The sequence below is a fragment of the Sus scrofa genome, chromosome 2, assembly GCF_054392235.1.
Source record: "Sus scrofa isolate SSC_HxYL_T2T_F1_AM1 chromosome 2, Sscrofa_HxYL_maternal_Yorkshire_Landrace_v2.0, whole genome shotgun sequence".
Taxonomy (NCBI): Eukaryota; Metazoa; Chordata; class Mammalia; order Artiodactyla; family Suidae; genus Sus; species Sus scrofa.
Genome location: NC_139384.1, coordinates 79,602,517 through 79,630,315, shown reverse-complemented (window position 1 = coordinate 79,630,315; position 27,799 = coordinate 79,602,517). Strand labels below are relative to the sequence as shown.

The 27,799-nt window shown below is 51.4% G+C and overlaps 1 protein-coding gene across 23 annotated transcripts; it reads left to right on the top strand.

Annotated features, from left to right (window-relative positions):
• The first annotated feature begins 1,103 nt into the window (after window positions 1-1,103).
• On the top strand, window positions 1,104-26,868 carry TYK2 (tyrosine kinase 2). 23 transcript variants are annotated; one of them, XR_014836494.1, is made up of 27 exons: window positions 1,104-1,195; window positions 4,018-4,125; window positions 4,479-4,584; window positions 4,982-5,197; window positions 9,154-9,277; window positions 9,400-9,544; window positions 10,149-10,312; window positions 11,642-12,008; window positions 12,496-12,705; window positions 12,806-12,963; window positions 16,894-17,002; window positions 17,094-17,283; window positions 17,369-17,472; window positions 17,580-17,762; window positions 17,839-17,926; window positions 18,043-19,037; window positions 20,051-20,186; window positions 20,270-20,424; window positions 21,344-21,494; window positions 21,952-22,049; window positions 22,324-22,516; window positions 22,837-22,955; window positions 23,355-23,527; window positions 23,751-23,868; window positions 25,197-25,307; window positions 25,392-25,627; window positions 26,158-26,868. XR_014836494.1 is itself a non-coding variant. In XM_085009694.1 (26 exons), the coding sequence occupies exons 4-26, from the start codon at window positions 5,002-5,004 to the stop codon at window positions 25,524-25,526; spliced, it is 3,555 nt and encodes a 1,184-aa protein (XP_084865820.1). In that variant the 5' UTR covers window positions 1,104-1,195; window positions 4,018-4,125; window positions 4,479-4,584; window positions 4,982-5,001; the 3' UTR covers window positions 25,527-26,868.
• Window positions 26,869-27,799: the final 931 nt, after the last annotated feature.

Sequence of the window (27,799 nt, the reverse complement as noted above, 5' to 3'; positions counted from 1 at the left end):
TTCCACCATTTAGGGAAAAAAAAAAGACTCCTGCTGTATAGCACAGGGAACTACATCCAATCACTTGTGATGGAACATGATGGAAGATAATATGAGAAAAAGAATGTATGTATGTATAGCTGGGTCACTTTACAGCAGAAATTGACAGAACATTATAAATCAAGTACAATAAAAATTAAAAAAAATAGATAGGCCAAGGATTTATACATCAATGGTGGGAAGAAACTTGATCAGATATCAAGGATTGGGGGATGATCTACAAGGATTCTTTGCTCAGACTGGACTGTGCAGCCCAAAGGTAGGACTGGGGCTAGGTTGAGGGGTAGCCAGGAAAAGGCTCAGAGAGCTAAAGTTTGGTCAGGGAGAAATTCTTCCTCACTTCACTGTGCCTCAGTTTCTTTGCGGCTCCGTGGGTTAAAGATCCTTCATTGTCACTGCGGAGGCTCAGGTCACCGCTGTGGTGTGGGTTTGCTCCCCGGCCTGGGGAACTTCCACATGCTGCAGGCACGACCAAAAAAAATTTTTTTTAAATAAAATAAAATAGATAATTTAAAAGAGAGAGAGAGCCCTCAGAGGACTACAGATGAGATAAAGTGTGTAAAAAGCTCAGCGCATAACCTTCTCCGTAAATGGCAGGGACGTGCTATGTAGGGATCAAGTGGGATGTCCAAGCTGCTACCTAGAGAGCAAAGAGGCTTCAAAGGACGGAGCTACAGGCGATCAGAAAAGGGATGTGAGCAGGTGGCCGGAAATTCCTCCTGTGGAGGAAGACGTTCTCACCCTCAAAGCAAGGCTGGCCTGGCAGATAGGGAAGAGGCTGGATGGAATGTAGGGCCATCTGGCAAGGGGGTTGTAGGACTGAATGGCGGCCCGCTGCAGCCGTAATCGCCGAAGTGAGGACCTAGGCTTGCACCAGATTCGGGTGCGGAAGCCTGACTTGGGTCCACCAGCAGGTGGTTAACAAGTCGCTGAGACTCCGTAAGACCTCATTCCTCCTCCCGAGGCGGAGCGAAAAGTGAAGCCGGGACCAATAGGAGCGCCGCCCTTGCAGAGAAAGGGCGGAGCAGAACGGCGGCCAATGAGTGTGCCTGTTTCAGGCAGCCAATAGGAGGAGGTGTCCCAGCTGCGATCTAGCGGCGGCGGCCCGGGGCTGTGGGGCGGGGTCCCGGGTTCGAGCCAGAGTTCCCGCTAAAGGGTGAGTCTAGATCGGGGCACGTGGGGGCGCGCCCAGGAGATCTTCAGGAATGGCGTGGCCGGCGGGAGATCGGAGACTGACTACCCTGGGCAGGAGGTGGGTAGAAGCGCCCACACTGCCTTAAGACTGGTCTTTACCCGGTGGGTGCACGTCGCGATTTCTGCCCCTACCATCGGGGTTTGGAGGTTTCAATGTTGCGGGGTGGGGGGTTGCGGGTCTCACCCAGATCCCATCTTCAAAGCTGGGTCTGGGCCCAATGGTAACGAGGAAGGAGGAGATGGTCACCCCCAAAGCCCTATCTCCAGGATCTTATTTCGAACGTTAATAAGATAATAATATAGAACATTTGTCGATCGTGTATTGCATTCCAGGCCTTGTGCCGAGCTCTTTCCCTGCCTCACCTCGTTGAATCCTCCCAACAACCCTTTGAGGGAGAGACTGTTATATGCCCACTTTCCAAATGAGGAAACAGGCTCAGAAAGGATTCCTGACAATCCGACATTGTGCTATTACAATATTCTTTTTTTCCCCATCACTGCTTAAATCAGTAATATCGGTGGAATTGCTGACAGCCCCTCTGGGAAATACTGGAGACCTCAGGGGGCCTTGGCCCTGGGCCTAGCTCTCAAAAAGTTCCAGACTGCTGGGAAGAGAGCTGAGCACAGCCCCTCCTCCACTCAGGGAGCCAGCAGGGCCTGCATGTCGCTCCTGGGGATGGATGTAGGAGGCAGTAATCGTGGCTTGAAAGAGGCAGAAGGATTATGATGATCAAACCAATAATTACTTCATTCTTGTTTTTATATGTTATTTTTTCATGTCTATGTCAAGGTACTAAACTGAAACAGGCAGAACAGTGTTGAAAAGGCACAGATTCATTTACAATGTCAGTTTTTTGTTGTTGCTTTTGTTTTTTTGGGTTTTTTTTAGGTCCACACCCACGGCATATGGAAGTACTCAGGCTAAGGGTTGAATCAGAGCTATACCTGCCACTCTCTGCCACGGCTACAGCAATGCCAGCCTCATCTGTGACCCACTGCCACAGCTTGCCACAACTCGGGATGCTTAACCCACTGAGCGAGGCCGGGGATCAAACTTGAGTCCTCATGGACACTGGTTGGGTTCTTTTTTTTTTTTTTTTTGTCTTTTTTGTCTTTTGTTGTTGTTGTTGTTGTTGCTATTTCTTGGGCCGCTCCCGCGGCATATGGAGGTTCCCAGGCTAGGAGTTGAATCGGAGCTGTAGCCCCTGGCCTACACCAGAGCCACAGCAACGCGGGATCCGAGCCGCGTCTGCAACCTACACCACAGCTCACGGCAACGCCGGATCGTTAACCCACTGAGCAAGGGCAGGGACCGAACCCGCAACCTCATGGTTCCTAGTCGGATTTGTTAACCACTGCGCCACGACGGGAACTCCTGGTTGGGTTCTTAATCAGCTGAGCCACAATGGGAACTCCTACAATGCTAGTTTTTTAAAAAAAAGAATATGGAAAAACTAACCATAACTACAATAATCTGTTTCAATTATACAATATTAAAAAAACATATAAATTGTGAAAAAGAATGGATATATGTATACCTGAATCACTTTGCTGTATAGCAGAAATTAACACATTGTAAATCAACCATACTTCAATAAAACTTTAAAAAATGGAAAGGAGGAGTTCCCGTCATGGCTCAGTGGTTAACGAACCCGACTAGTAACCATGAGGTTGCAGGTTCAATCCCTGGCCTTGCTCAGTGGGTTAAGGATCAGGCATTGCTGTGGCTGTGGTGTAGGCTGGCGACTGCAGCTCCAATTTGACCCCTAGCTTGGGAAACTTCATATGCCGCAAGTGCCGCCCTCAAAAGACAAAAGACAGGAGTTCCTGTCATGGCTCAGTGGTTAACAAATCCGACTAGGAACCATGAGGTTTCCGGTTTGATCCCTGGCCTTGCTCAGTGGGTTAAGGATCCGGCGTTGCTGTGAGCTGTGGTGTAGGTCGCAGACTTGGCTGGGATCCCGTGTTGCTGTGGCTCTGGCACAGGCTGGCAGCTGTAGCTCCAATTAGATCCCTAGCCTGGGAACCTCCATATGCTGCAGGAGCAGCCCTAGAAAAGACAAAAAGACAAAAAAAAAAAAAAAAAAAACTTGAAAAAAAATTAAAAAAAAAAAAAAAAAGGAAAGGAGTTCCCGCTGGGGCACAGTAGTTTTAAGAATCTTACTATAGCGGCTGAGGCCTCTGTGGAGGTGCTGGTTTGCTCCTCAGCATGGCGCAGTGGGTTAAAGGATTTGGTATAGGCCACAGCTGTGGCTTGGATTCAGTCTTTGGCCTGAGAATTTACATATGCCGCTGGTGGCTGGTGCATCCATTAAAAATAATAATGGAGGAGGGAGGGGGAGAGCCTGGGAGTTTGGGGTTAGTAGATGCAAACCATTGCATTTGGAATGGATAAGCAATGAGATTCTGCTGTACAGCACAGTGAACTATATCTGATCACTTGTGATGGGACATGATGGAGGATAATGTGAAAAGAAGAATGTATATGGATGTATGGCTGGTTACTTTGCTGTGCAGCAGAAATTGACAGAACATTGTAAATCAACTATAATTTAAAAAATTTTAATAATAATTTTAAAAATAATACAAAAATTGCAAATGAAAAAAACCCATGTAAATTGTTAAGAGCAGTAATCAAAATTGGTGAGGTGGATGAGAATTAAAAGTGTAAAGTTTACAAATTCTATTGAAGTGAAGCTGTTAGCTTAAAAATAGGGTGTTATAAGTGTGAGGTATGTTAGGTAAGTCTCATAAAGTATCTTAACCTTATAACATTAAACTTAGGGTAAGTACAAGGGAAAAATCCTGTAGTAATTACATCACAACACAAAGAAAGACAGCAGGATGAGAAACAAGGAACAATGGATCCACAAAACAACCAAAATGGCAATAGTAAGTCTTTCCCTACAATATGGTAACAGTGGTATATAATTCACCTACAATTCTAGTTTAAAAGTTTGAAGCTGGAGTTCCCATTGTGGCATAGTAAAACAATCTGACTAGCATCCCTGAATGACTGGCCTCACTTAGTGGGTTAAGGATCCGGCATTGCCACAAGCTGCAGTGTAAGTCACAGATGTGGCTTGGATCCCGTGTCCCTGTTGTTGTGGGTTAGGGAGGCAACTGCAGCTTCGATTCAACCCTTAGCCTGGGAACTTCCATATACTGCAAGAAAAAAAAAAAAGAATATAGAAATTTCACAACCACCTCTTCATGGCAACACTCTCAGCATCTCCATTTTCCAGATGGGGAAACTGAGGCCCAGCATGGCTCCATGACTTGCCTAAGTTGACACAGGATTCATCCCCAGGTCGGTCTGACCACACCTGTCTGCCTGGTTATTTTGGAAAGGTGGGTTCAGAGCTGATTTTGGTGAATTTGTCCAATATGGGGGTCTGGTGGTGTCATTCTTCATAACTGGCCAAGTAGTAGATGGGGACGCATACTCCAATGCCATCAAACAGATGTGGAAATTGAGGCCCAGGGAGGGAGATTGGGGGAGTTCCCTGGTGGTTTGGTGGTTAAGGATCTGGCTTTTTACTGCTGTAGCTTTGGTTACTGCTATAGCGTGAGTTTGATCCCTGGCCCAGGAACTTTCACATGATCCAGGCATGGTCGGGGAGGAGGGGGGCAGGGAATTGCACAGTGAAGGGGATCCCGAATCTCTCCGCTGGATGGTTGGAAGGTTGAGGTACTAAACGGTGCCTCCAGGCTGAGGCGTGGGGACTAATAGGCTATTCCTTCTCAGGCAAGCCAGCAGTGAAGAACATGCCTCTGTGCCATTGGGGAGCCACCACCCGGGGCCGAAAGCCTGATGGGGATGGAGCCCAGCCCACAGCCACCACAGAAGGCCTGAAGGTGCTTCTCCACTGGGCTGGTCCTGGTGGTGGGGAGCCCTGGGTCACCTTCAGTGAGGTCACACTGACTGCAGAGGAGGTCTGCATCCACATCGCACACAGAGTCGGTGAGTCGGAGGCATTGGTCTTAGGGCAGGGTGGAGCTGGCATCCAATCTTCTGTGCATCTGTTCAGCAGACATTGAATGAGCACCTTCTGTGTGCCAAGCCCCAAATGCTGCCTTTGTAAACTTAATATTCTAACAGGGATCAGCAAGAAGAACAATGAATAAGAAAACTGTATAGGAGACCAGAGATGATATCCTAAGAATTAAAACCTTGAGGAGATAAGGGGAGGAGTCAAAGGAATATCTAGGGGAAGATGGTGCCAGGCACAGGGAAGAGCCAGTGCAAAGGCCCCGAAGTGGGAACTTGCCGGCAACAGAGAGGAGGCCGGTGTAGCTGGAGCCAAGTGAATGAAGTGGAGGCAGCAGTAGGTGAGGGCAAGGAGGTGACAGCACAGATCATGCAGAGCCCTCTGGGCCTCAGGGAGGACTTTTGGATTTTTCTTCAAGTGAGGTGGAAGTCCTGGAGGACTGTGAACTGAGGAGGAACGTGTTTGGACTCTGATGTCACAGACACTCTCAGGCTGCCTTGAGGGGAAGCAGACTGGGGTGGGTGAGAGGAACAGGGACACCAGGGCAGAGGTGACCTCCAGGTAGGAGATGATGGAAGAGAGGTCAGCCTGTGTCAGATCTTACAGTGCTGGAGTTTCCATTCTGGTGCAGCGGAAATGAATCTGACTAGGAACCATGAGGTTGTGGGTTCGATCCCTGGCCTCACTCAGTGGGTTAAGGATCCGGTGTTGCTGTGAGCTGTGGTGTAGGTCACAGACATGGCTGGGATCCTGCATTGCTTTGGCTGTGGTGTAGGCCGGCAGCTGTAGCTCTGATTCAACCCTAGCCTGGGAACCTCCATGTGCCATGGGTACAGAAAGCAAAAAAACAAAACAAACAAACCAAAGAAACCCCACAACAAATCTTACAGTGCCTTCAACAATAGAGGGAGGGAGTTCCCATCATGGCTCAGCAGAAATGAACATGACTAGGATCCTTGAGGATGCAGGTTCGATCCCTCAGTGGGTTTAGGATCCAGTGTTGCCGTGAACTATGGTGTAGGTTGCAGACACGGCTCGGATCTGGCATTGCTGTGGCTGTGGCATAGGCAACAGATGTAGCTCCAATTCGATCCCTAGCCTGGGAAGTGTGCAAATCCCACGACCCTAAAAAGAAAAAGAAAAAAAAAAAAAAAGCCACCAGAGGGAGTAGTTTAGATTTAGACTTTTTCCTAGGAGCAGTAAGGAATGGTTGGGAGAGCCTGCAGTAGAGGTGCTCAAAAGTCTAATTTCTTTCACTAAAGGAGGGGAAGGTCCCTCCAAGGGGAATTCACTTACATGTCCCTTCCTCCAGGAAGTCCTCTCAAACCCCTTTCTCCATAACTAGATGGGGGCCCTCTGGTAGATTCTGTAATACCTTGTACTTTCCCATTGGTGGCAGAATTTTATTTTATTTATTTATGTATTTTTTTTGCCTCTACTGTGGCGTGTGGAAATTCCTTGGCCTGGGATAGAACCCACACCATAACAGTGACCCAAGATGCTGTAGTGACAACACTGGATCCTTAACCTGCTATGCCATAAAAGAACTCTTAATGGCTTATTCTTTTTTTTTTAGGGCCACACTTGCAGCATATGGAAGTCCCCAGGCTAGGGGTCGAATTGAAGTTGCAGCTGCCAACCTATGCCACAGCCATGCTAGATCCGAGCCACACTGGTGATCTGCAACACAAGTTGTGTCAACACCAGATCCTTAACCCATTGAGTGAGGCCAGGGATCGAACCAGCATCCTCATGGATACTAGTCAGTTTGTAACCTGATGAGCCACAATGGGAACTCCTGATGGCTGATTCTTAAAGAAGTTGGACAGGTGGAGTTCCCAGGCAGCTCCAGTGTTGTCACTGCTACAGCTTGGGTCACTGTTGTTGTGAGGTTTGAGAACTTTCATATGCCACAGGTGTGGCAAAAAGTTAAAAAAATAAAATAAAAAGAAGTTGGACAGGTTTGTTGGGTGATGTGAAACATGTCTGGCAGAGAGCCCAGAAAACCTGATCTGTTTGAGGAAGCAAAAGACTTTAAGAGTAACTGGTGCATCAGTTTCAAGAATTTGGAAAGGGAAGTAGGAATTGAAACCAGAGCATAGTTGTCTGGGTCCAGGTCATGGTTAGTCAGTGCTGAGGGGGTTGGGCCTTCTTAGGGGGCAAATGGGAACCATAGAAGGTTTAAGCCAGAGTGAAACAGATTGGTTCTTTAGAAATTTGTCTCACTGGGAGGCATGCTCCTTCTTTGAAGGGCAGAACACTTGGATGCAATAACTTTGGAGAGCAATTTGGCATCAGCCAACATGGTTGAAATGTATGTTCGCTGGGGGTACTCAGTTCCACACCTAGAAATGAACTCTACAGACACTCAACTCATGTGCTTCAGGGGATGCACACAAGAATGTTCAGAGCTGCCTCGTTTGTCTTAGTGAAAAGCAAGAGACCATTTCAAAGTCTTGTCTCCAGGAGAAATCACAAATCAGTTGCAGTATGGCTGGGCACTGGAATACTATAGAGGCAGGAAAAGGGAATTTGACTAAAATTACACGTCATGTGTGAAACAAACCTATTGTAACATGAAAAAGCAAATTGCAGAAGGACACCTATGGTATAATACTGCATTGAGTTTATAACATTCACAACTAGGTCATAGAGGATGGGAAAATGATCACCCCAAGTTCAGGAGTGTGGTTACCTCTTTAAGGGAGAGAAAGGAGGTAGATATAGGTGGGGGTTTCAATTGTACTTGCCGAATTTATTTTATTATCTGAGGGCTAGTCAGTCCTTGGGTGATTATAAATTATTCTGGCAGGACTATTTCATATACAATTTTTAAGTGATATATATAAAAAAGATGCTTGGGTGGCCAGCATGGAAAATGATAGCAAGTCTGGAGGCTGAACTAGGGCTGGGTTTTAGACTTGAAGGAAGTGGGTAGATCCTAGAGAGACGGAGGATGCAGAAAGAGCAGGACTTGGGACCAATCTGATGGGGAAGGAGTGGGAGGAATTGAGGACAAGGATCAAATCCTGGCTTAAAAACTGGGTGGAGGGGGGCGGGTTTGGGGACCTCACATGAGATCTGTTTGAAACAAGGCACATCTAAGGGAGCCTGAAATGTCTAGAGGGAGACAACCAAAGAGTAGTTGGAAATTTCTCTGGGGCTAGAGTTCAGAGAGAGACCAGGCGAAGTGCCATCAGGTTATAGAGCTTAGTCAGTTTATGATAAATTTTGCTGTGGTAATAAGCAGCTCCCCCAGATTCTTCTGGGTTAAGACAATGAAAATTTTGAAGTTCCCATTGTGGCTCAGTGGGTTAAAAACCTAATATAGTGTCCGTGAGGTTGGGGATTTGATCCCTGGCCTTGCTTGGTAGGTTAAGGATCCAGCATTGCCACAAGATGCAGTGTAGGTCACAGATGCAGCTCAGATCTGTTATTACTGTGGCTATGGCACAGGCCAACAGCTGCAGCTGTGATTTGACACCTAGTTCGGGAACTTCCATATACAGCAAGTGCAGCCCTTAAAAAAAAAAAAACAAGAAGACAATGAAAATTTACATAAAGTCTGTTATAGGTGAGATGGTTCCCCTCTATCTTGTAGCTTCAGCACCAGGCACAAGGGATCGCCAACATCCCTGGGGCAGGGAAGAGGGCAGGAGGGTTTATTTCTAGGCCTAGAAAAATGCACATTCCCTCTGTCCACATCCCATTGGTCAGAAACCAGTCCAGTGCCCCCATCCTAGCTGCAAAGGAGACTGGGAAATGAAGCCTTTCTGTGAGGCTACAGCATGGTCAACATATTGCATTGCCTTCTATTGGCCTAGGGGAGGAGGCTCAGGGAGGGACTGTGAAGGGAGACGGTGGGTTTAGGGGTCCACAGGGCTAACAGTAGCAGACACCAACTCCTGACTCGTTTCTCCCTGTCCAGGCATCAGTCCACTCTGCCTCAATCTCTTTGCCCTCTTCGATGCCCAGGCCCAAGTCTGGCTGCCTCCAAACCACATCTTGGATATTTCTGGAGACTCGAGCCTGACGCTGCACTTTCGCATGAGGTAGGTGCAGTCCCCTTGGGGGGCTTGTCCCCTTTTCTGTCCCCTCCCTTCCTGGTCACCCCCATCTGGGAGCTGATCTGAATCCGTGCTAAGCCCCAATTGCGTCCTCTCCCTTCCTGCAGGTTTTATTTCCGGAACTGGCATGGCATGAATCCTCAGGAGCCAGCTGTGTACCGCTGCGGGCCCCCCGGGACCGAGACCTCAGAACAGGCAGAGCCGGGGGTACAACTCCTGGACCCAGCCTCCTTTGAGTACCTCTTTGAGCAGGTGTGAGCGGGGCTGGGGAGGCAGGACGATTTATGAGGGACCCAGGGGCATTTGAGGAGTCCCCACTTCTGTCCCAGTTCACCATAGCTAATAGGTTTTAACATGTGTTATCTGGGGGAGTTCTCTTCGTGGCTCAGTGGTTAATGATCCCAACTAGGATCCATGACGATGCAGGTTTGATCCCTGGCCTTGCTCAGTGGGTTAAGGATTTGGCATTGCCATGAGCTGTGGTGTAGGTCACAGATGCGGCTCGGATCCCCTGTTGTTGTGGCTGTGGTGTAGACCAGCAGCTGTAGCTCCGATTCGACCTCTATCCTGGGAACCTCCATATGCCACAGGTGTGGCCCTAAAATGCCAAAAAAAAAAAAACCCTAAAAACAAAAAACATGTTACCTGGGAACCTGTGGCTGCCTGAACCAAAGAATCTTAAGACTCAGGATTACAGGGAAAAGGGTGATGTGATCCATCAGTGATGTCTGTCACAGGCATAGGATTGGACAGAGAAGGCTTCCATGCTGGGTCCTTCCTTTCCCCAGAGTGGCCAGAAGCTGAGGAATGAACAGGTTCTCATGCCTCCCTTCCTGCCTGATTCCCCCATCCCCAGGGCAAGCATGAGTTTGTAAATGATGTGGCATCGCTGTGGGAGCTGTCAAGTGAGGAGGAGATCCACCACTTTCAAAACGAGAGCCTGGGCATGGCCTTCCTGCACCTCTGCCAGCTCGCCCTCCGCCACGGTGTCCCCCTTGAGAAGGTGGCCAAGAAGATCAGGTATCTGGGAATGGGGCGGGTGGACATGGCCAGGCACCTGGGGGCCAGGGTGGACCTTGCATACCACCATGCCTTCGTTCATTGAACAAACATTTATCAAGCACTTACTGTATGCTGGTACTAGTTTTGGGTGGTGGAGACAACACTGAACAGGGCCAACAAAAATCCCTGCTGTCCTGGAGCTCACATCTGATGAAGGAGATAGGCAATAAACAAAATACAAAAGTAAAGGAGTTCCCATTGTGGCTCAGTGGGTTAAGAACCCGACTGGTATCCATGAAGATGCGGGTTCAATCCCTGGCCTCGCTCAGTGGGTTAAGGATCCGGTGTTGCCGTGAGCTCTGGTGTAGGCCAGCAGCTACAGCTCCAATTTGACCCCTAGCCTGGCAACTTCCATGTTCTGTGGGTGCGGCCTTAAAAAGCTAAAAAAGGAGTTCTCATCGTGGTGCATCGGAAACAAATCCAACTAGGAACCATGAGGTTTTGGGTTTGATCCCTGGCCTGGCTCAGTGGGTTAAGGATCCGGTGTTGCCGTGAGCTGTGGTGTAGGTTGCAGATGCATTTCGGATCTGGCATTGTTGTGGCTGTGGTTTAAACCAGCAGTTACAGCTCCAATTAGACCCCTAGCCTTGGAACCTCCATATTTTAGGGTGCAGCCCTAATAGGACAAAAGACAAAAAAAAAAAAAAGTGAGCTATACTGGTGGATAGGTGCAGGGCGGGAGAAGGGGTGAGGGCTAGGGCTTTGTGAGGAGCAGAGAGGCTTCCCAGAGCTGTGCCTTTTACTGATAATTATATTAATGCTCAAAACAATAGTGACTCCTCCAGTAATAATAATAGCCAACCCTCAGAGTTCCCTTGTGGCTCAGCAGGTTAAGGAAGCAACATTGTCACTGCTGTGGCACCGGTTTGGTCTCTGGCCCAGGAACTTCTGCATGCAGCAGACAGTGGCCAAAAAGGAATAAAAAAATTTTAACACTCGAATAATCCTTATTTTGTGCCAATCAATAGTCCTAATTCCCTCTTTGCCCTAGAAGCAGGCACTGTTTGATTCCATTTTACAGATGAAGAGACAGAACACTTTAGAGCTTAGGGAAATGGCCCAAGAGCTGGGATTTCAGCTCTGTGGTCTCCTTAGAGTCCTGGGCCCTGGGCCTGAACACCACCCAACCTCCCAGTGCTGGTTCTTTATCACATTCTCTCCAGGGCAGCCTGCCTTTTTTCTAGCTGAGGCAGCGGAGGTTCAGAGGGGTTAAGTCACCTGCCCCACATCACCCAGCCTGGCCTGCAACCCAGACCCCTGACCGGCCTCTTCCCGTGGTCCCCACAGCTTCAAGGACTGCATCCCGCGCTCCTTCCGCCGGCAGATCCGGCAGCACAACGCTTTGACGAGGCTGCGCCTGCGGAGCATCTTCCGCAAGTTCCTGCGGGCTTTCCAGCCGGGCTGCCTCTCACAGCAGGTCGTCATGGTGAAGTACCTGGCCACGCTCGAGCGCCTGGCGCCCCGCTTCGGCACAGAGCGCGTACCCGTCTGCCGCCTGCAGCTGTTGGCCCAGGCCGAGGGCGAACCCTGCTACATCCGGGACGGTGGGCAGTCCTCTCCAGACCCCGAGCCCCAGGCGGCTCCGGAACCCACCACCCATGAGGTGCTGGTGTCAGGCACTGATGGCATCCAGTGGCGGCTGGTACAGGCAGAGGTGAGCGGGGGTCCTCTTCCATCTGGAGGTCCAGAGCAGCTGCGCGTGGCGGATGGTTTTTCCCCACATGGTTCTCTGTGGGTGGCTCACTCCTGCTCAGCTTTGGCCTTTGCCTCTGAAGTGACTGGGTTGAAGAGGGTTTTTGCCCACATGGCTCTGGGGTGTGTCTGTCTGTGCCTTGGGGCCTGTTTCTTGGAGAGTCTCCTCTGCCTTTCTGCCCCCTGAGATCTAGTTTATGGGGTCTGTACCTCTGAAGCACCCCTATATCTGACATCTGAAATTCCAGCCCTGAAGTTCCAGCTTCTGGCAAGTGTATCTCTTCTTGGTGGGTCCCCTGTCCAGCCTGTGACACTGGGACTCACTGGGGGTATGCCTGACCAGGGTTACCCGGTCCCTTCAGCTTTCACCTCTTCCCAGCAGGAACATGCAGGGAAACTAAACAGGCATAGCTCTGCTCCATTCCACTGCCCCACATGCTGGTTTCCAGGGTCCCAGTGGTGGTGCTGGTGATGGCAGCAGCAGCAGGATTCCCCATACTGGCCATTCTGGAAAGAAAGCCAAGGCCCAAGAGCGGGGCAACCAGCCAGTGGACAGGCCTGGGGAGGCCCTGTGGACCTACTTCTGCAACTTCCAGGACATCACCCACGTGGTGCTGAAAGAACGCCACGTCAGCATTCATTGTCAGGACAAGTGCTTGGTGGGGCCCGGACCCGGGGCTGGGCTGGTGGGGCTGAGGGGGGCGGGGCACCTCTGGCCTGCGATCCTTGTCTGATGTCCCCCGTGGCCTTGGCCTGCAGGAGCTGACCCTGCCTTCCCGGGCCACGGCCCTGTCCTTAGTGGCACTGGTGGATGGCTACTTCCGCCTGACAGCTGACTCGAGCCACTACCTGTGCCACGAGGTGGCTCCTCCACGGCTGGTGATGAGCATCCAGGATGGGATCCACGGACCTCTGCTGTGAGTGCCCGGAAGGGCAGGTGGGCGGTGCAGGCCCAGGTGGTAGCAGTTGCCACCTGGACTGTGAGCCCTAGAGATGGTGGGGTTAGAACAAGATGTGTGTGCTTTTGTGTCTCAGTGTGTGCACATGTCTTAGGCTGTGAAAGCATGTGTGTTCACCCACATGTATGAATGCATACACATGTACACTTGTGTCTTAGGGTATACACCTCAGTGTGTGTTTGCCTGTGTGTGCGTGCATGTGTGCATGCAAGGATTCACTCACACTGCATCATGCACACATTCATGTCACTGGATACTGATGTGGGTGCACGTGTGCGTGCATGCACATGGATGTGTGCACATGTGTGTAGACAGTCCATTTGGCAGGCAGCTGCACCACTGCTCCAGTGGCTGCATTTGAAATTGTCAATGCATGTTTTCACACGTGACAGGACTGTTGACTTTTGTGGGGCTGTGTGTTGCTCAAATGCCCATGGCCGTTCAGATATACATGTGGGTGTTTACACCCCTGTGCAGGTGTGTATCTGTCCTGGTAACTGTGGATCACTGTCTGAGCACTCCTGCTTCAATGTGTGGGGCTGAGAGTGAAGTGTCAGGGCTTATGTGGTCATCAGGTGTGCCTGTGGCCATCCTGTATGTGGCTCGGTTGGGGTTTGTGACTATCGCCTTGTCTGGTCATTGGCCCTGTGCCTGGGTATCCATCCCCTGTCCTACCTGTGACACTGGGACTGGATCCTGGGGATGTCGAAGAGGCCTGACCGTAGTCTCTACACCAGAGGAGGGTGACGTGGTCATTTCGCTTCTCAAGGGCTTTGGCCATGCCATGTCACAGCTGTATGGGGGGCTGGAAGCGGGTGGCTGTGGGCAGCATCGGCGTCACCTTAGTCCATTCAGACTGCTATCACAGAATACCAGTGACCGGGTGGCTTAGAAACCACAGACATTTATTTCTCACAGTTCTGGAGACTAGAAGTCCAAGTTCAAGGTGCTGGCAGATCCAGTGTCTGTTGAGAGCTCCACTTCCTGGTTCACAGCCTCAAGTTCAGTCTTCTGGCTGTGTCCTTGTGTGGTGGAAGAGGTCCACTTTATAAGGCACTAATCCCATTCGTGAGGGCCCCACCCTCATGACTTAATCATCTCCCCAAGGCCTGTCTTCTAATGCCACCTCCTTGGGGCTCAGGGCTTCAACATAGGAATTTTAGGAGGACACAGACATTCAGTCTATGGCAGCACGTGAGCCACAACATGTGTAGCTGTTGGGGCCTGTGTGGTTGTGTCACCTCCTAGCACCTGTTTTTGCTTATGACAGTTGTCCCCTCTGGGTCTAGGATGCCAATGCCTCTGTGCTGCCATGTTACACTAGGTAAGCAGCTGTGCCTGTGATCATTGTCTTTGGGGTGTGTGACTGATCATCATTGTGTGTCACCCTGTGAGTAGCTGTGTCTGTGGCTGGGTGTGTGCCCATGTGATGGCTGTTTCCTGTCTGGGTGTGTATGTAACCTTATCAGCCTCAGTGGCTGACAGTTGTTACACACAACTGTGTGCCTGTTCTGGTAACTGTGTGTGTGTGTGCAGACTGTGTCACCAGATAAGCTGTGTCTGACATTTATACTAGCTTGGAGTGTGCCCTGCTGGGCAGGGTTTTTTTTGTTGTTGTTTGCTGTTATTTTTGTTGTTGTTTTTTAGGGCCACACCTGTGGCATATGGAAGTTCTCAGGCTAGGGGTCAAATAGGAGCTGCAGCTGCTGGCCTACATCACAACCACAGTAACACCAGATCTGAGCCATGTCTGTAGCCTATACCACAGCTCACAGCAACGCCGGATCCCCCAACCACTGAGTGAGGTCAGGGATCAAACCCTCATCCTCATGGATACTGGTTGGATTTGTTTCTGCTGAGCCGCAACAGGAACTCCATTGTTTTTGTTTTTTTTTAATTCAGTGAATTTTATTATACTTATAGTTGTACAACCATCATCACAACCTAATTTTATCTTTTATTTTTTGGGGGGGCGGTTTTTGCTTTCTAGGGCCACACCTGCAGCATATGGAGGTTCCCAGGCTAGAGGTTGAATTGGAGTTGCAGCCTACACCAGAGCCACAGCAACGTGGGATCCAAGCCATGTCTGTGACCTACAACACAGTTCATGGCAACGCCAGATCCTTAACCCGGGGATCAAACCCGCATCCTCATGGATCCTAGTTGGGTTCATTAACCACTGAGCAACGAAGGGAACTTCACAACCTAATTTTAGAACATTTCCATCCCACACCTCCCGTCCATCCCTCCCCACCAACCTGTCCCCTTTGGAAACCATAAATTTTTCAAAGTCTGTGAGTCTGTTTCTTATCTGCAAATAAGTTATTTTTATCCTTTTTTTAGATTCCACATATAAGTGATATCATCTGATATTTTTGTCTCACTGTCTGACTTACTTCACTTAGTATGATAATTTCTAGGTCCACCCATGTTGCTGCAAATGCCATTATTTTACTATTTTTTATGGATGAGTAATATTCCATTGTATATATATGTACCACATCTTCTTTCTCTACTCCTCTGTTGATGGACATTTAGGTTGCCTCCATGTCTTGGCTATTGTATATAGTGCTGCAGTGAATATTGGGATAAATGAATCTTTTCAAGTCATAGTTTCCTGGGCAGGTTTTGTGAAGTGTTTTTGTTTTTTGCTTCTAATGGCTGTACCCGTGGCATATGGAAGTTCCCAGACTAAGAGTTGAATCTGAGCTGTAGCTTCCAGCCACAGCCACAGCCACAGCAATGCCAGATCCAAGTCACATCTGCAACCTACTGCACAGCTCATGGCAGCACTGGATCCTTAACCCACTGAGCGGGGGTAGGTATCGAACCTGAGTCCTCATGGATACTAGTCGGGCTCGTTAACGCTGACCACAATAGGAACTCCATGTGGTATGGGTTTGATCTCTGGTCCTGGAACTTCCATATGCCCCAGGCTCAACCAAAAAACAAACACAAAACAAAAAAACAAACAGCAGCACCTCCTTGCCTGCCCACTTGCATCTCTCACAAGCATCCTCTTAATAAATCTATTTCTTGCCTATCAAAAAAAAAAAGTTCCCACTTGGCACAGCGAGTTAAGAATATGACTGCAAAAAAGAAAAAAAGAAAAACAACAACCACAAAAGAACCCATCTGCAGCGACTTGGGTAGCTTTGGGGGTGCACGTTCGATCCCTGGCCAGGCCTAGTGGGTTAAAGGAGCTGGCATTGCCATTGCTGTGGTGTAGGTCATACTTCAGCTCAGATTCAGTCCCTGGCCCAGGAACATCCATAGGCCACAGGTGCAGCCATTTAAAAAAATCTGAACTGTGCAGAAACACTGTATTCTGGTCAGTATATTTGTTTCTCACAGGGGTACAGGTTAATTCTGGAACTGCTGTTTACTAGCATTGAATAAATAAGTACCTATGTTGTAGATACGGACAACCAGTTTTCATCCAGTTGGAGAAGGAAGTTACAGATAAGCAATGTGGTGCTGGATGGGGTTATCATCAGGAAATGTTTATTTTAGTAGTTAAATATGAAAGTAGGTATTGGAGTTCCCGTCGTGGTACAGCAGAAACAAATCCTATTGGGAATCATGAGGTTTCGGGTTCAATCCCTGGCCTCACTCGGTGAGTTAAGGATCCAGTGTTGCTGTGAGCTGTGGTGTAAGTTGCAGATGCAGCTTGGATCTGATCTTGCTGTGGCTGTGGTGTAGGCCGGCATCTGTAGCTCTGATTAGACCCCTAGCCAGGAACATCCATATGCCATTGGTGCGGACCTAAAAAGCAAAAAATACTACTACTACTAATAAAACAAGTATCGATGTGAGTATACAGTCGGATTAGTACACACACAGTTCCTAGCTCTGATGGTGCTCCCTTGTCCCCCCCAATCCACCCAGGGAGCCATTTGTGCTGGCCAAGCTGCGGCCAGAGGATGGCCTCTACCTCATTCACTGGAGCACCAGCCACCTCAACCGCCTCATCCTCACAGTGGCCCAGCGCGACCAGGTGGGCCTGGGGCGGGGGTCCTGGGCCGGGGCTGAGCGTGCTCCCTGCCTGGACCCCTGCTCACCGCCCCTACCCCTGCCACCCACCCCAGGCACCTGGCACGAAGGGCTTGCGCCTGCGGAAGTTCCCCATAGAGCTGCAGGCTGAGACGGTCACGCTGGAGGGCTGGGGCCGGTCCTTCCCCAGCGTGCGGGAGCTGCGGGCTGCCCTGCAGGGCTGCTCTCTCCGGGCCGGTGATGACTGCTTTTCCCTGGACCGCTGCTGCCTGCCGAGGCCGGGAGGTACCAAGATAGGGTGGGGGCATCCACAGGGTGCGGGAGGCCTCTCCCTCTGTGCCACGCCTCAGTGATGGCTTCCACCCCCCAGAGATCTCCAACCTCATCATCACTCGGGGGCCTCAGGCCTGCACCAGGCCTCTCAACCTCAGCCATCTCAGCTTCCACCGGGTCCACCAGGAAGACATCACTCAGGTGCATGGCGTGGGGGTGGGGGAGTGGGCCCTTGGGGTGGGGCACAGGGAGGCAGCCTTGAACCATTGTCACGGAGATGTTCCACGGAAATGTTCCCCCGCCCCCAGCTGTCCCACTTAGGCCAGGGCACAAGGACCAACGTGTATGAGGGCCTCTTGCGAGTGGGGGGCGGAGGCCCCGAAGAGGAAAAGTCAGATGGCAGGGACCCCTCCCCATCCAGTGGGGACCGTGGGCAGGAGCTGCGAGTGGTTCTCAAGGTGCTAGACCCCAGTCACCATGACATCGCCCTGGTGAGTAAACGCAGCCAGGAGCTGGGGGAACAGGATGAAGGGGTCCGCGGCCGCTTCAACTGCTCTGTCCCCACAGGCCTTCTACGAGACAGCCAGCCTCATGAGCCAGGTCTCTCATGTGCACCTAGTCTTCGTTCATGGCGTCTATGTGCACGGCTCTGAGAGTGAGTGGGCCCTGCCCCCACCCCACCCCACCCCCATCTTGTTTACTGCCCAACCCCACTTGACATACATCCTTCTTCTTCTTCTTTTTTTTGACCACACTGGCGGCCTGCGGAAGTTCCTGGACCAGGGATCAACCACAGCAGTGATCTGAGTCACAGCAGTAACAAGGCCGGATCCTTAACCTGCTGAGTCCACCAGGGGACTCCTTGACCTACATCCTTATCCCTGACTGCACACGGACCCTTGACCTCTACCCTGACCCCTGACTGCAGCCCAGTCTGTGCCCATCTGACTCTCACCTATACCCCGAATACACCTTGACCCTTACCTGCACTCCGATTCCTGGCCACACCCACCCTCCACCACCCAAACTCCATCCCAAGCTCTAGTTCCCACCTGAACACCTCTAATGGCCCAGCCCCTCTGACTGCATCAACACTGCGACTGCACAGACCCCAGCCTTGCTGGCTGCCCCAGTCCTCCCAGACCTCAGTCCCTGCTTCACCCCTACCCCTGCCCCGACTCTGCGTGTACCTCACAGCTCCTTAGTGGCCAGCCTCTGATCTACCAACATCAACCCCACATCTGTCTCTCCTGCCTTCCCCCCAACACTGGCCTGCGTGCCAACCCTGCACACCCCCCACTCCACAAGCATCCCACCCCTGTGGGATCCAAACATTGCTCACAACCCACCTGGAGCTCCACTCGCCTGCACCCACCCCCAGTTCCCCAGTCCCATCATTACCTAGTCACTTACTCGCAGCCTCCTCTGTGCCACGGCCCCACTCTGGACCTAAATGCCACCTTTCACCTTGGCCTCACCCCACACCTGCCCTCTGTCCTGAGTTTCTCCTCCCCCCAGAGTCACTCCCATGCCTCCTCCACAGCCCTGACTAGCCCCCTCCCCACCTACGATCCCAGCCCCCTGGTGCCTGGGAGGGTGAGCGGGTGGGCAGCGCCTGCAGTGGCTGGGCTTTTACAGACATCATGGTGACGGAGTACGTGGAGCACGGGCCCCTGGACGTGTGGCTGCGGCGGGAGAGGGGCCATGTGCCTCTGGCCTGGAAGTTGGCAGTGGCCCAGCAGCTGGCCAGCGCCCTCAGCTACCTGGTACGTGGCCTGTGGGCAGGACCTGGGGCAGTGGGGAGGGCCAGGGCAGCCCCCGCCTTGGATATGGAGGCCTTGACACATCCATCCACATGCTATCCTGGGAAGATCTTCCCATGAGTTTCCTCGGCTCACACACCCCTATGGCTCCCACCTTCCTCCAGAGAGCACCTAACTCCTTCACTTGGCATCCAGGGCCCTGTGGGAGTCACCTCCACCACTCTCTTACCATTTCATCCCCAGCCCCTCCTGGTCCAGTCACCCCCGTTTCCAGAACACTCTCTGTGTGCCTGGTTCTGTCTTAGGTCCTGGGGATCCAACAGAGAATGAAATAGACAGAAGTGTCTGTCCTTGGGGAGCTGGCATTTTCATGGGAAGGGGCAAATGAGAAATAATAATTAAGGACATGACATAATATGTCAGAAAGTAGTAGAGTTCCCTGGTAGCCTAGTGGTTAAGGATCTAGTATTGTCATTGCTGTGGCTTGGGTTCAGTCCTTGGTCCCAGGAACTTTGGCATGCCCTGGGCATGGCCAAAAAAAAAAGTCAGAAAGTAGTGAGAACTGTGAAGAAAAAAGCAGAAATGGAGATGAGATTTGCTTCAGTTTGGGGAAGAGGTGAAGTCTTAAATAGGTAGGTGAGTGGTTCAGGAAAGCCTCACTAAGGTGACCTGAAACTGAGGTGGGAGCTGTGAGCACAACTGAGAGAAGTGCATTCCCGGCAGAGGGAACAGCCAGTGCAAGGCCCCGGGGAAGGAACATGGGTTTGAGCACAGCAGTGGGGTCCTCTGGCCTTTTGCCCCTGGCTAAAAGCCTTGGCCACCAGCTCTGGGAAACAGGAAGGACCCACTGGGCACCCAGTGCTGCCTTGTCACTGTGACAGTGCACTGGGCTCTCCATAATGACCATGAGTGTCTTTTTCACATGGGCTGTCCCTGCGGGGACCAAGTGGGATGGAGGTGGTGCCTACACACCTAGGTGGCCACGCCCCCTTTTATACCCCACCCCCTCCCCCCAGGAAGACAAGAGTCTGGTTCATGGCAACGTGTGTGGCCGGAACATCCTGCTGGCACGGCTGGGGCAGGCAGAGGGCACCAGCCCCTTCATCAAGCTGAGTGACCCCGGTGTGGGCCTGAATGCCCTCTCCAGAGAGGGTGAGGACCGGGGTGGGGCTGGGCACAGGGATGGGCTTCCCCTACTTATTTTACCTTGGTGACCTCTGAACCTGGTCCCCCAGAGCGAGTTGAGCGGATCCCTTGGACAGCCCCAGAGTGCCTGTCTGGTGGAGCCAACAGCCTGAGCACTGCAGCAGACAAGTGGGGCTTTGGTGCCACCCTCCTGGAGATCTGCTTTGATGGCGAGGCCCCCCTGCAGGGCCGTGGCCCCTCTGAGGTACATCTGAGGACCCTTGGGCCCATCCCACAAAGGGGGCTGGCACCTGCCAGGTGTCTAGAGAGTGCATTTAGGATCCAGAGCTGCCTCTCCTCTGTCTGTGGGGGCTCACATATGTCGCCTCATGTCTCTGGGACTCCATCTGGTCATCAGTCAATTTCGGTGAACTGTAGTCCTGACCTCATAAGGTCGTTGTGGCACACACCACGTAGGTCACATGCCTCGGTTCTAGGCAGAGTGACCACAGGAATGATGAAAGCATAGGCTGTTGGCAAGGTGGGGGGCGGGGGTTCCCAGAGGAGGTTTTAATCTAAGTGCAGAAATACGGAGTTCCTGCTATGGAGCAACAGGATTGGCAGCATCTCTGCGGTTCCAAGGGTGCAGGTTCAATCCCTAGCCTGGCACAGTGGGTTAAATGATCAGGTGGTGCTGCAGCTGTGGCGTAGGTCACAACTGCGGCTCAGATCTGATCTCTGGCCCAGGAACTCCATATGCTGCGGGGTGGCCAAAAAAGGAAAAGAAAAAAAAGGAAATACCAGTGTCCCAGGCTAGGAGGGGCAGCCTAGGTAGAGGGCACAGCCTGTGCCAAAGCCCAGAGGAGGTTTTGGTGCATTTGGGGAGCTGCAGTCTGTAGGAGCTTCCTAGGAGCAGAGCCGGGTGGCAGCCAGGGCAGGAAGGGCCAAGTGTGAGATGCTCCGGCATAGCCCAATCTGCTAGACTTGGATTCAAGTCCTGACTAGAGGTGTGGGCAAGTCTGCGTCCCTTTGCTGAAGTTCAGTCATCTTATCTGTAAAATGGAAATGACAAGAACAAGGAACCTGACTGGTCTAGCCCTACTGCTCTGTGGATCTGACTTTGTCTTTGGGGGAGGAGACTGAGGGGGTGCACTGATTGCTTCTGATTGTCCCCTTCCCAACAGAAAGAGCGCTTCTACCAGAAACAGCACAAACTGCCTGAGCCTTCCTGCCCAGAGCTGGCCACACTCACCAGCCAGTGCCTGACCTACGAGCCAGCCCAGCGGCCATCCTTCCGCACCATCCTGCGTGACCTCACTCAGCTGCAGCCCCAAAGTGAGCACCACTCCAGGGCTGGGATCCTGGAGGAAGGAGAGGGGCTGAGATCCTTGCTGACACAGGTGTGGTGCACCCAAGTCTCTGTGCAGAGGCTTGGGGTGTGTGCCAGTTTCTAATTCACTTAAGTTGGGGGGTGGGGATGCCCGGAGCAGACCTTAATGTTTTGCTTGAAGAAGGCTACAACTTCTTTGGATGAATTAGACCCTGGCAAATTTTTTCATTATTAAGGAAAAGGTTGTGCCCTTTACGTGATCTCAGAACATCCCACGTATCAGTTTTGGTGCAGCCAACTCTGCATTTTGAACAAGAAATGGAATTTTCCAGCTCTTGGAAAAAAAAATTCCTTACCTCTGGAATTGGATGGGGGTAGTAGTCGCTGGCTTTCTCTGAGCCCAAGTGTGGGCCTGCTAGAGAAGGGGCTGGGGTCGGGACTCACTCACTGTGGCTTTTCCAGATCTTGCTGATGTCTTGTCTGTGAACCCGGACCTGCCGACATCAGATCCCACCATTTTCCACAAGCGCTATTTGAAAAAGATCCGGGACCTGGGCGAGGTGAGGGTGGGGCCTGGAGGACCAGGGGCGGGTCCTAGAGGCCGGGGGTGGGGGTGGGGCGGGGCCTGAGCTGTTAGAAGGCTCTGGCCTAAGAAGACCCTCAGCTTCTAGGGAGGCCCTGGGAACTTGAAAGGGAGGCCTGGGCCCCAAGGGGACCCATCAACTTGGAGTAGATAGGACCTAAGATTTTCTGAACAGACTTGGCTGGAGGTGGACCTGGGGAGCGGGGTGTGAGGGAGTCGGGGGGACTGACCCCCCCGCACGCTCTGGCCAGGGTCACTTTGGGAAAGTCAGCTTGTACTGCTATGACCCGACCAACGATGGCACTGGTGAGATGGTGGCCGTGAAGGCCCTCAAGGCTGGCTGCGGTTCCCAGCTCCGCACCGGCTGGAGGCGAGAGATTGACATCCTGCGCACGCTCTACCATGAACACATCGTCAAGTACAAGGGCTGCTGCGAAGACCAAGGTGGGCGGGTCCTGGAGAAACGGTGGGGGGGGACTGGAGCGTGGATGTTGTTTGGAGGGCGGGGCCAGAAGGGCCTGGCCAATTAGAGCCTCCCATTTGCAGGCTGGAGGGCCGAGTGTATTCACCCAGGTGGGCGTGGCTGGGCCTCCTTTCCGTCTGGTGAGGGCTCGATTGCCTGGAGATGGGTTCACACTGGGCCTAGTGTGGATGGATCTTGGCTTTTCCTCTTCACCTTGGGATAGAGGGTCGCAGGGCTCAGGATGGGCAGTCCTTGGCCCAGGCCTCTAACGCCCTTACCGACCGCCGCTCTCCCTTGTCAGGCGAGAAGTCAGTACAGCTCGTCATGGAGTACGTGCCCCTGGGCAGCCTCCGAGACTACTTGCCTCGGCAAAATGTCGGGCTGGCCCAGCTGCTGCTCTTCGCCCAGCAGATCTGCGAGGTCGGCCGGTCCGCCCCTGCTCCCAGACCCAACTCTTCGGCCTGCCTGGCCTGAGCTTCCTATCCCCTCTGCTTGCCCGACCCCGCCCCTGGGCCTGCTCTCCTCCTTCCGGGTCCTTTCCGCGGATCACCTGGCCACACCCCTGTCGGTCCCGCCCCCAACCTGTCTAGTTCCCTCTGCTGATCTGGCTAAGCATGGCAGCACGGAGCCTCGCAATTCGCCCGTCCCCCACCCGGGAGAGCCTGTGTGGCCCCCCCTCTGCTGTCCGGCCCTTTTGCCCAGCCCCACCTTCCATCCTGCCCGCTCCGGCGCCCAATCCCCCCAAACCTGACTTGACTGTCCCACAGTCATCTTGGTCACGGCCCTGCCCCCGCTGATCCTGACTCGCCCCGCCCCCAGGGTATGGCGTACCTGCACGCGCAGCACTATGTGCACCGAGACCTGGCCGCCCGCAACGTGCTGCTGGACAACAACAGGCTGGTCAAGATCGGGGACTTCGGCCTAGCCAAGGCCGTGCCCGAAGGCCACGACTACTACTGCGTGCGCGAGGATGGGGACAGCCCTGTGTTCTGGTGACCAGGCGGGACCCAGCTGGAGGAGGGTGCCAGGGTCACCTAGAGCAGATAGGGTGGAAAAGACGGATGCTGGGGTCTCAGATGACAGGGCCTAGTTCCAGTAACACTGCATCCATCCCCCCTTAAGGGTGGGGCCCTAATTGGGGCCGGAGGGCTTTGGAGCCCCAGGTAAGGACTCCAACCTGGTCTAGCCCAAGGCCTGAGTGCCCTTTCTCCCCAGGTATGCCCCAGAGTGCCTGAAGGAGTGTAAGTTCTACTATGCCTCTGACGTCTGGTCCTTTGGGGTCACCATGTATGAGCTGCTGACCTACTGTGACTCCAGCCAGAGCCCCCCCTCGGTGAGAGCCAAGCCCCCACCCCCACCCCATAGTAGAGGAGTTAGTGAGTTCCCAACTCCCCCACTTTAGCAAGCATTTAACTCGGCTGAGCCTCATAGTCCTGTTCTGTAAAGTGGGCCACTTACACTGCAGAGGGCTTTGGCTGTGACAGAAACTCAAATAGGAACAGCTTATTCCACCATTCACATACTCCATGGGGACACTGGGGAAAGGGCTTCACGTAGACCTTCGAATGTCATCAGGAGTGGCATTTTCTCCATCTCTCTGGCTCTGCAGTTTTCTGTGGTAACATTTCTCAAGCAGACCTTACCTCTGTTGTGGATACAGTGGAACCCCACCCCCCACCCCGCGGGCCCACCATCCCCCCAGCCTAAGAGACAAGGGTTCTCTTTCCAGCATAATTCAGGACTCTCTCCGATTGGCCCAACTTGACTCACTTGCCTTCAAGGGAGCCAATGACTGTGTAGCCCTGGGCTGGGGGGGAAGAGCCCAGAGTGTATTAAGGGTTTATTCCCGAAGCCAATCAGAGTGCCTTTGTAAAAGGGGGGAGATTATTTTCTTTTTCTTTCTTTTCTTTCTTTCCTTCCTCCCTCCTTTCTTTCTTTCTTTCTTTCTTTCTTTCTTCCTTTCTTTCTTTCTTCCTTTCTCTCTCTCTCTCTCTCTCTTTCTTTCTTTTTAGGGCCGCACCCAGGGCATATGGAGGTTCCCAGGCTAGGGGTCCAATCTAAGCTACAGCCGCAGGCCTACACCACAACTAAAGCAACATCAGATCTAAGCTGCCTCTGCAATCTACACCACAGCTTACTGCAGCACTGGATCCTTAACCCACTGAGTGAGGCCAGGGATTGAGCCCAAAACCTCATGGTTCCTAGTCGGATTCATTTCTGCTGAGTCACAATGGGGACTCCTGGGAAAAAATTTCTGAAAAGGCAAAAACAGCTTGCTGGGAAACTTAATAATAACAGCAAATGAGTTCCCGCTGTGGCACAACAGCATGCGCAGTATCCAGGGTTCCATCCCCAGCCCCGCACAGTGGGTTAAGGATCTGGTGCACACAGCAGCCAAAAAAGAAAAGAATAATAATAATAACACCAAATACCTAATTCAGGATTACTCTATCAATGTTCATCTAACCTTCACAGTAGTGGCCCCAGGTGGTAGAACCATTTTACAGGTGAGAGATCTGAGGTGGGAGAGGCAAAGTCCAGAGTTACACAGCTGGCAGTGGTAGAGGTGTGATGCGAACACCTGCATTCCAGCTCCAGGCTCCTGACCACTATCTCGGCAGCCTTGCCTCTTGAAAAGAGCTTGTCTTGTTTCTTCTGCAGAAATTCATCGAGCTCATAGGCCTCACCCAGGGGCAGATGACAGTGCTGAGGCTCACTGAGCTGCTGGAACAAGGGGAGAGGCTGCCACAGCCAGAGAAATGTCCCCATGAGGTGAGCCCCTCCCTTTCTCCCCTGCTCTTGTTCTTTGGACCAGGGAGAAAGCAGAGATCACAGCCTCAGTTTTTCCTTCCCCAGATCTATCGCCTCATGAAGAACTGCTGGGAGGCAAAGGCCTCCTTCCGCCCCACCTTCCAGAACCTCGTACCTATCCTGAAAACCATCCAGGAGAAATACCAAGGCCAGGCCCCCTCAGTGTTCAGTGTCTGCTGAAGCCTGCCTGCAACTGTGCTTCGGGGGACTGGAGCTGACAGTACCCACAGAGAGTGTCCTCCCTCCTGCTCCCCACCCTCAGAGGAGCCCACAAAGGGGAGGTCAGCCTCACCGACTCCCTGTGCCTTACCCCTGTCTGGGGACCCCACTCCTGAGAGCCAACTTTCCTTGTCTTAGTCTGTTTGGGCTGCTGGAGCAAAAAGCAGCCACAGACTGGGTGGCTTAAAAACAACAGGCACTTATTTCTCACAGTTCTAGAGGCGAGGAAGTCCAAGATCAAGGCACCAGTGTGGTCAGATCTTGGCAGCAGTCCTCTCCCCGGTTCATAGCCTGTGCCTTCTTGCTGTGTCCCCACAAGGTAGAAGGGTGCAGGGAACTTTCCTTTGCCTCTTTTAGAAAGGCACTAATTGCATTCTGGAGGGCTCCCCCCTCATGACCCACGTACCTCCTAATACCATCACAGTGGGCATTAGGATTTTAACATATGAATTTGGGGGGACATAGTCATTCCAATCACAGCACCTTCCAAGGTCATGAGCCTGACACAGGCTCATGAGGGACCCAGGACAAGCAAGGAGCTATCCCGGCCCTTGAATCTGATCTTTTTGCCTTCCTCCACCTTCCACCCTAGGAGGAAGTAGAAGATACTTCCACCCTCAGTAAGTGGCCCTTCTTCAGCAAGTGTCTGCTCTCCTGGGGACTGCAGCTAGGGCAAGATACTCATTGCAGAAGAAGCCAGAATTAACTATGTAACCTTCACTCACCTCTAGCCAGCACTTAGACCAGGGCCTGGAACACAAAAGGCCATCAATGTGTATGGTAAATATATCTGAAGGATTTGAGGGGGCCCTGTGCCATGTAGATAAGATTGCCAGATTCACTTTTCCCGCTGTGTGACCTCAGGCAAGTGGCTTCCCCAATCTGGACCTCAGCTCCCAACTCTGAACTGAGGCTGGTTATGCTTGCTACCTGTAGGACTAAGGTAAAGAGCTAATGAGGTTGTATCTGTCAAGTGCTTAGCAGAGAGCCATATAAACAAGTGCTTAATAATACTTTTTAAAATTTTTATAATGTCTTAAAATTTCTATGATATTTTATACTATTATAAAATTTATCAAATTTTATATTTGATTTACAATGTTGTATCAATTTCTGCTATACAGCAAAGTGACCCCATCATGCATGTATATACATACATTCTTTTTCTCATATTAATCTTCTGTCATGTTCTATTGGGTATAGTTCCCTGTGCTACACAGCAGGACCTCATTGCTTATTCCTTCTAAATGTAAGATAAGACAAAAAAAGACAAAAAATAAATAAAATAAATGTAAGATAAGGAGTTCCCTTTGTGGCTCAACAGTTAATGATCCTGACTAGGATCCATGAGGATGTGGGTTCGATCCCTCTGTGGGTTAAGGATCTGGCGTTGGCCTGAGCTGTAGTTTAGGTTGCAGATGTGGCTTGGATCCTGAGTTGCTGTGGCTCTGGCATAGGCTGGCAGCTACAGCTCTGATTTGACCCATAGCCTGGGAACCTCCAAATGCTGCAAGTATGGCCCTAAAAAGACAAATAAATAAATGTAAGATAAACATCTAACTTTTTTGTTGGTCTGGTATTTGCCAACATGTTTCTACTTAACAACTATACTTTAGACAGGTCAGCCACATTGTGAAAAGCAGTTATATTTCTTTCCCATGGGACTTCTCGAGACCCTGTGCATCACAGCTCTCCTGACAGGACAGTTTGGCACTATCCTACTGATATTTTGCTTTTTATAACAGTTTTCAAAATTAAATATTGATTATAACTATAAATCTTCCTTTTTTTTTTTTTTTTTTTGGATAGGTCGTGTTGACATAGGCAGTAAAATTTTCCTCCTCTGTCCCTTAGCCACCACTGTTACCTCTCCAAGGGACAACTAACATCATCTGGTTTCTTGGTTGGGCTTCCAGAGGAAATTTATCCAGATACAAGGAAATCCGTACACATATTTTCACACCTTTATTTTTCCTACTTTTTATTTTTTGGCCATTCCGTGGCAAATGGAATTCCTGGGCCAGGGTTCAGATCCAAGCCATAATTGTGACCTACGTAGCAACTACAGCAACACCGGATCCTTAACCCAGTGTACTGGGCTGGTGATGGAACTTGTATCCCAATGCTCCCAAGATGCCACTGATCCTGTTGTGTGGGAATTCCCCTGTTTTTCCTTTTTGTATATTAATTTTTATTTTATTTTTGTTTTCTATTTTTTTATATTTTTTCTTTTT